The 8064-nt window shown below is 45.9% G+C and overlaps 2 protein-coding genes across 2 annotated transcripts; one reads left to right on the forward strand and one right to left on the reverse strand.

Moving 5' to 3' along the window:
* Positions 1–5786: 5786 nt before the first annotated feature.
* Positions 5787–6395, reverse strand: LOC122900470 (histone H2B type 2-E). The gene has a single exon (XM_044239161.1). It carries the CDS (start codon positions 6241–6243, stop codon positions 5863–5865), a length of 381 nt encoding a protein of 126 aa, XP_044095096.1. The 5' UTR covers positions 6244–6395; the 3' UTR covers positions 5787–5862.
* A 173-nt stretch (positions 6396–6568) lies between these two features.
* Positions 6569–7104, forward strand: LOC122900471 (histone H2A type 2-A). Its single transcript, XM_044239163.1, has one exon. The coding sequence runs from the start codon at positions 6603–6605 to the stop codon at positions 6993–6995; it is 393 nt and encodes a 130-aa protein (XP_044095098.1). The 5' UTR covers positions 6569–6602; the 3' UTR covers positions 6996–7104.
* The last annotated feature ends 960 nt before the right edge of the window (positions 7105–8064 follow it).

The following is an 8064-nucleotide window of genomic DNA, read 5'->3' on the forward strand; positions in this document are numbered from 1 at the left end:
ATACAGTTAGTTGACCCCTGAACAACACACTTGAACTGCACAGGTCCACTTGTACACATTTTTTGGATAAATATGGCCCAGAACTCCAAATGTATTTTCTTATGATTTTAATCACATTTTCTTCTCTTTAGCCTACTTTATTGTAAGAAAATAGTATATGACACGAACTGTGTGTTAATGACTGATGTTATCAGAAGGCCTTCCTTCCAGTCAACAGTAGACTAGTAGTCCTTTGGGGGGAATCAAAATTCACATGCAGATTTTTGACTGCTCAAGGGTCGGTGCCCCAAACCCGTTGGGGCAGTGGGGTGGGGTACAGGAGTGTGGGGGGGGGTTGTTTTTATTTAGTCATGTTTTTAAAATTCATTAACCATTGGACAGCCCTTAAGGGAAGGAGGATGAATTGATTCCACATTCCACTTCCTAGATCTAGTTTAGAAAACTTGTTCTTCACCTCGTGCTCTTAGGAAGGAGTATAGTAAATGCCTCATTATAAATGATGCCTCATTTATAATGAGGCATTTACTGAACCACCCAGGCGCCCTAAATGTCTCATTTAAAAACATACTCCTTCAGGGGTGCCTAGGTGGCTCAGTGGGTTAAAGCCTCTGCCTTCGGTTCAGGTTATGATCCCAGAGTCCTGGGATCAAGCCCTACATCCAGCCCTGAATTGGGCTCTCTGCTGGGGGGGCGGGGAGCCTGCTTCCCTTTCTCTCTCTCTCTCTGCGTGCGCCTACTTGTGATCTCTATTAAAAAAAAAAAACAAAAAACAAACAAACCCACAACCCACTCCTTTTTGAAAGTTGCCTTTTCTCTCTACCCTTGAGTAGGTCCAGTATTTGATGAAACTCACGGAAGTGGGTGGAACGTGTCTTGCCCCTCCTCTCTTCTAGGATGCACACTCTATATGTGACTGTGACTTTCAAGGAAATTTGTTTGCCATTTGATTTTTTTTGAAGTTAATTTCTTCTTTCACTGATAAATGAAGAAAAGTATTGTGCCTTTGGAAGTACACCAAATGGATTGAGTACATAATTAAAAAACATTTTTTCCCCTGTCAGTCATTGTCGTACATGCTTAGCAGAGATATCCAGCTTAATAGTGTACAATACAGTGTTCCTAGAATACAGCTGAAGACCTGGTAAATCCAGGAAATGTGAGGGGTGGCGCTAGGAGACAGATCTTTGGAATGATGCGCATCCTCTTTCAAGCTGGGAGGATGAAGAAGCTGGGGGGTGTGGGTGGGTGGGGAGAACATTTAACAACAGGAGACCAGTCAGGGGAATCCCCTTGTGTCTGTTTTTGCATATGAGGAACCCTAGAGTAGCTATTTGAGGGCCCTAATTTAATTTAAAAAAATAATGGAGTCTTAAGACTCTTTGTGAGTGTTAATAAGAATTTTATCCACTTACTTTGGTTGCAGTTTCCAGTTTTTTAAAAAAATGTTTGGGTAATCTTCTCCATCTTCCCCTAATCCCAATTTTTGTAGATTGATTACTGTTGAACCAATGCTTCCTCCTGTCCCAATTCTTTGTATATGCGTTCTTTTCAGATGCAAATTAACAAATAACAAATAATAAATAACAAATTAACAAAAAACCCTTCACCAAAAAAAAAAAAAAAAGATCAACTGTAATTTGTTACAACTGCAAAGACTATTTCCAATTAGGCCATGGAAACTAATACAACAGCTATATATAGGATATTTTTTTCACAATTGAAGAAATTTGAATATGGATTGTATATAACTTAATATTAAGTCAGTATTAAATTTGTTGTATGTAATAATGGTATGTAGTGATATAGGACAATGTCTTTATTTCTAAGGGAGAAATGCGAAAGTGTTTAGGGAGAATTGTCAGAATGTTTGCAACTTATTTTTAAATTATTCAAAAAATGTGTAAGTGTGCATGAAAAGTGATAAAGCAAATGCAGCAAATTGTGAATTAGTGAATCTAGATGAAGATATGGTTGAAGATCTTTTTTTTTTTCAATTTTTCTATAGGTTTGAACTACCCCTTCTTGAGAATTTTTTTTTAAATTGTGATTAAAGACTTTAAGTACGACAGAAACAGCTTTCATAGACATTATCATCCATTTTATTTTATTTTATTTTTTAAGATTTTATTTACTTATTTGACAGACAGAGATCACAAGTAGGCAGAGAGGCAGGCAGAGAGAGAGAGAGGGGGAAGCAGTCTCCCTGCTGAGCAGAGAGCCCAATGCGGGACTCGATCCCAGGACGCTGGGATCATGACCTGAGCCGAAGGCAGCGACTTAACCCACTGAGCCAACCAGGCGCCCCCCATTTTATTTTTGCAATGAAACAAATCTATGTTAACTACATAGTAGTTAACATAGTAGTTAACAAAACTATGTTAACTACACTTTCATCAAGAACATACAATTTTTCATCTCATTAAAGGGCTTATGTATGTTTGGGAATGATCATCCATCTACTAACTAGAACTCTGAATGTTATCTCTCGCTTATCATACTTGCTCTACTCATTAAAGATTACAGTGACTTGGGGTGCCTGGGTAGCTCAGTGGGTTAAGCCTCTGCCTTCAGCTCAGGTCATGATCTCAGGGTCCTGGGATCCAACCCCGCATCAGGCTCTCTGCTCAGCGGGAGCCTGCTTCCCCCTCTCTCACTGCTTGCTGCTCTGCCTACTTGTGATTTCTGTCTGTCAAATAAATAAAATAAGATCTTCAAAAAAAAAAAAAAAGATTACAGTGACTTATGTGATTGCACTAGTCCAAGGATGCTCCAATTACATTCGCTTAGACATTTGGTTATTCTGAGGTTGAAAATGAAGTTGCATAGGGGAGTTTAGTCAAATTTGGTCTCAGTAGACCAAAACTAAGTCATTTCCAGGAAGAGAACACATCTTGACATATTCTAGTGAGTCTAAGTGCTTTCAGAAAGAGACGGCAGATCATCTACAAAAGAGCAAGAACCAGACTTTCTACCTCCAACCCCTTTCTCTTCCCTGAACTCCAGATTATCATATTTCATATTCCCATTTGGGAATTTGGTCATTCCTATCTGATTCCTACTTGATATTTCCACTCAGATAGCTCCCAGGAGTCTCACAATTTTGTCCGAAACGGTACTTTTGGATTTCTCCCTCCAAACCTACTCATCACTCATGTCAGTAAATAGCAGCTCTTTCTGAATGCTCTGTCCAAAAACCTGCAATTAATCCTTTATTCTTCTCCTGTCATAAACTACATTCAGCTCATCAATTTCAATTAAAATATGTCTTCACTACTTCTCAGATCTCCAGTGATACCACCTATCTCTCTCCTGCTATTACTCTTGCTCTCCTATAGTCTATTTTTTAACATAGCATCCTTGATGAGCTTTAAAAAAAACAAGTCAAATAATGTCGTTACTCTGATCAAACTCTCCAAAGGCACTCCAACTCACTTGAAATAAAAAACAAAATCTTTATGATGGCCTATGAAGCCTCTCTATGGCCTACATGGTCTGACCTTCAGCTACCTCCCTGATCTCTTCTCCCTGCAGATATTCTCTTTGCTTGCTGTGTTTCAGCCATACTAGCATTGCTTATTCCTTGAACTCCCCAAACATGTGCCTGCCCCAAGGCCTTTGCACTTGTTTCCCAATTCTTAGAATCCACTTCTCCAAGGTAGGCTATGGCTCACTATCCTATCTATTCAGGCCTTTGCTCAAATATTAAGTGATCAGACCTGTTGTCCACACTGGATTCCATATTCTGTAGTACTCCATAGACCTATCATTCCCTGATTATATTTCTTCCATTTACTTCTTTTCAGCATCCACCAATGAACACATAGCTTTATGTGGACAGGGACTTTTTCTTCTCTGTTTACTGCTGCATCCCCAGCATGTTTTATTTATCTGAGAGTGCAAAATATGATCCCCCCCCTCGCCTTTATTGCAGGAAGTGGTGTGCACCAATACTCATGGTGGAGCCTGAACAGATGTCTATTTTGTTTTCATAATTGTTAAGTGTAAATGTTGATGCCAAAGGGAATTACTGATGGATAATATAGTTACACTGAGTCATCTCCACCTTTAAGAATTAGCTATTTTTGCTTTCCTACCCAATATTCAGAGAATCCTCAGAACCAAATAGTGATGACTCCCTCCCCAACATGTAATTACAGCATCTGCCCAACATCCTGTGTGCCTCTTAAAATGTTTTCATTATATTCCTACCCTGTAAACTCAAACCTCCCTCTAATTTCTTTTCTCCTTCCCATTTCCACACTTCAGCCTCCTGCCTAATCTCTTAGTAGATTCAAGCAAAGGCACTTGCAAAAGCAGGAAGATGTTTCCTGGGGTCTAACCATTGGAAAGAAGGGATGGATTCAGCCGAATAGAAGGAAATAACTTACTGTTTTTTAATTAGGCAGGGCAGACAGGAGGCAATAAAAATCGTGCTGGAGGATCATATTTGGGATTTTATGTGGGTACATGAGAAAAAAAGAGTATACACAAGGGGATGAGCTAGGACACCTGCAGTGCACTTAACATTTTTTTCCAGGAAGTTTTAGTTTTACACCTTTATTTTAGTATCTGATTTTCTGTCCTCACCTGACCTCTTTAAAATGTGTTTTCAAACACTAATGAAGGTAGAAAGGCAAAGTCCTATGCTGTATTTAGTGCCCTGAATTAATGAGGGGATATATGAAACTAATTTTCTAAATAGTATTATAAAGAGTTCTGGGAAATGACAATTAAGGAAAAAGGAGTAATTGTCTGGGTGGTGACTGAAAACTCCAACAGGTTCTTACCAACTAATATGGCAACTATATAGACAGTAGGTCAGTGGTTATCAAATATGTGAATCACCTGGAATGTTCCAGAGGTTGTCCATCCTTGCCTCTCCCCCTCAGTGACTGATTAAGACTGACTGATTCAGGGTCAAATGGCCTCAAATATTAGGAAGCACTGCTTTTAAACATCCAGTCTCAAAAATGGAGAAAGCCCATTTTATTCTCTAATATTTCGTGCTTCTATTTTCAAAGAGGAAGAAAACACAACTGTTCCAAGAAAGTGACAAACATTTTTCAGACTTAAAAGTTTTAACAATGTTGAGTTCCTGGACATTTTATGATTAGCAGGCCTAGGTTCTGGAAATCCCTGAGAATCTATAAACCCTCTTTACTTCCTTCCTTTTCCAGATTGTAAAATATCAATATTACAACTATGGGGAATTGTGTAACTCCTTAACACCTGAGCAAAAATGGTCTATTACAGATTAATCTAAGTGCCCTTTTTATTATCTGACAATTTAACGTCTCCAATTTGAGAAGTACGTACTGACTCAGTGTACCTGAAAGGAATACTAAACTGGGACGGGAGAGGTGTGTAAACTAGAAATTGCTTACGACAGAATCCAGATATCGACATACACGAAAAGGAAAGAGGTTCTGGAGGTGGTTTCAAAAGCATTGCTTCGCATTTATAACATGAATTCTTCACAGCAAGGAAAATGCAGTCACAAAGTACAATCCCAACTGTTTTACAGTAAACACTCCTTAACACTAATTCCCACAATCTGTGAGACTTACGTTGACTGCCACGAATCGCTAACCGTTTAAGTTAGAGCTGTTACCTTTCAGAATGAATACACCTAGCTCTCCACCATGCAGAAAATCAGGACCCATCTTGGGTTCCTTTCTTGTTCTCAAGAAGAAAACACTGATATTGCCTAAGTAGATAAAACTAAGTGCTATAAAAAGAGAAGTATCTGAATATAAGTAGAGAAAAGACAGCTTCTTTCACGGAGAAGATGGGTGGCTCTAAAAAGAGCCTTTGGAGCGAAGCGGCCGGCGCCCCGGGCGAGCGCCGCCTCCCAGCGGGGACTCACTTGGAGCTGGTGTACTTGGTGACCGCCTTGGTGCCCTCGGACACGGCGTGCTTGGCCAGCTCGCCGGGCAGCAGCAGGCGCACGGCCGTCTGGATCTCCCGCGACGTGATGGTGGAGCGCTTGTTGTAATGCGCCAGGCGGGAGGCCTCGCCGGCGATGCGCTCGAAGATGTCGTTGACGAAGGAGTTCATGATGCCCATGGCCTTGGACGAGATGCCGGTGTCCGGGTGCACCTGCTTGAGCACCTTGTACACGTAGATGGAGTAACTCTCCTTGCGGCTGCGCTTGCGCTTCTTGCCGTCCTTCTTCTGGGCTTTGGTGACCGCTTTCTTGGAGCCCTTCTTGGGCGCGGGAGCGGATTTGGCCGGCTCGGGCATAGCGGGAAGCGCGAGCAACAACCGAGAGCCGTCCGGAGGCGCACGCAGCGCAGTTAAGGCCCAGGCGGCCGGAAGCGCCTCGCTACTTAAAGAGGCCGTAGGCAAATTAAGGCTGTGCTTGGGCTGCGTGGTGATTCGCGAGTTTTCGGCAGCGCTCCTGCGCGGGGGGGACGAGATTATGGAAATGAGCGGATTCTGGCCGAGCCGCGCTATTGGCCGTGAGGACAAAGATGCGCTTCAGCCAATGGAAGGGCTGGGTGGACAATCCGGGTTCTGCCTATAAAAGGGTGAAGCGGGGGTGGCGCGCGGCGACTTTGTCGGTGGCTTAGCGAGAGGTGTTTTGCGGGAGCGTGACCGTCATGTCTGGTCGTGGCAAGCAAGGAGGCAAGGCCCGCGCCAAGGCCAAGTCGCGGTCGTCTCGCGCCGGCCTGCAGTTCCCGGTGGGCCGAGTGCACCGGCTGCTGCGCAAGGGCAACTACGCCGAGCGGGTGGGGGCCGGCGCGCCGGTGTACATGGCGGCGGTGCTGGAGTACCTGACGGCGGAGATCCTGGAGCTGGCGGGGAACGCGGCCCGAGACAACAAGAAGACGCGCATCATCCCGCGCCACCTCCAGCTGGCCATCCGCAACGACGAGGAGCTCAACAAGCTGTTGGGCAAAGTCACTATCGCCCAGGGCGGCGTCCTGCCCAACATCCAGGCCGTGTTGCTCCCCAAGAAGACGGAGAGCCACCACAAGGCAAAGGGCAAGTGAGGCCGGCGTCCTGAAGCCCAGCCAGCCCTGGTGTGGAAGAGGACACCTGTGAAATCAAAGGCTCTTTTAAGAGCCACCCACTCTCTCAAGTAAAAGAGTTGTTACAGTAGCCAGCTTGCTCCGTTCTGCCTTTGCGGGTAGTGGGCCGATCCCCTCGGAGACTCCGAGGCGAGGCGAGAGGAAGGGGTTGCCCCTCCCCCGTTGCTCGTCTCCAACCCTGAGCTCTCGACCATCTTGATTTTGTTGGGTGGCTCGTAGACCTTAGGACTGGACGCGGGGAGAGGGGTACAGCCACGCTCGATTCGGTCAGGAGTACTGTCAGGCGGCTCCTGACTCTTAAGTGGGGGGCCGAGGGCGCAGCTGGCCCGCTTCCCGAGGCCTTGGCCTTAACGCACACGTGCACTCCTGCCGGCAGGCAAGGGAGCGGGCAGTTTGCGGGAGTGCGGCAGACCTGGTCCTGGGCTTTCCTGAGCCGGCTGTTGGTCAAGTAAAAGTGAGGGACGGCCTTGGCAGCGGCGGTGCGGGCCCCCACCTAGCTTCCTGGAGGCGGGATCTCGCGCCCGGAAGGCGGAGGGGTTGAGGGGATGAGGGGAGACCACTTTCCGACCTGAAAAGCCCCGACAGGCGTTCCGCCTGACGGAACGAGGGGGCTCTGCAAAGGTAACAAGGCGTTTTGGGGGACGGAGCCCACGCAAGATTGAGGTCGAGTTGGGGAGACAGCGTGGGAAGGAACGGGGAGCCGTGTGTTCTAGGGGGTTGAAGGGCTGGGGAGGAACAACATTCTTGCGAGCTAACACGCCCCTCCCCCGCCCGCCGAAAAGAAAGGAAAAACAAGGTGCGGAAGGCTGTTGGCAAACTGGAGAGTGAGGAGGGCGGGCGGGGTAGGGAGGATTCTGCCCAAGCCAATGGGTGACGCCAGGGCGGGTGACGTCACGGCCAATGGGCAGGCAGCGCGGGACTTTCAAGTCTTGTCCCGCCCAATCGGAGACAGTCGGTGCCTATAAAAAGTGGGGCGGCGGGCGGAGGGGGCGTTAGTGTGGCTGCGGCGGCGCGGTTGAGGTGGTGATTT

This window comes from Neovison vison, chromosome 2 (assembly GCF_020171115.1).
Source record: "Neovison vison isolate M4711 chromosome 2, ASM_NN_V1, whole genome shotgun sequence".
NCBI lineage: Eukaryota > Metazoa > Chordata > Mammalia > Carnivora > Mustelidae > Neogale > Neogale vison.

Coding starts and splice junctions, on each gene's coding strand:
- LOC122900471 (XM_044239163.1), top strand. CDS start 6,603: ATGTCTGGTCGTGGCAAGCAAGGAGGCAAGGCCCGCGCCAAGGCCAAG.
- LOC122900470 (XM_044239161.1), bottom strand. CDS start 6,243: ATGCCCGAGCCGGCCAAATCCGCTCCCGCGCCCAAGAAGGGCTCCAAG.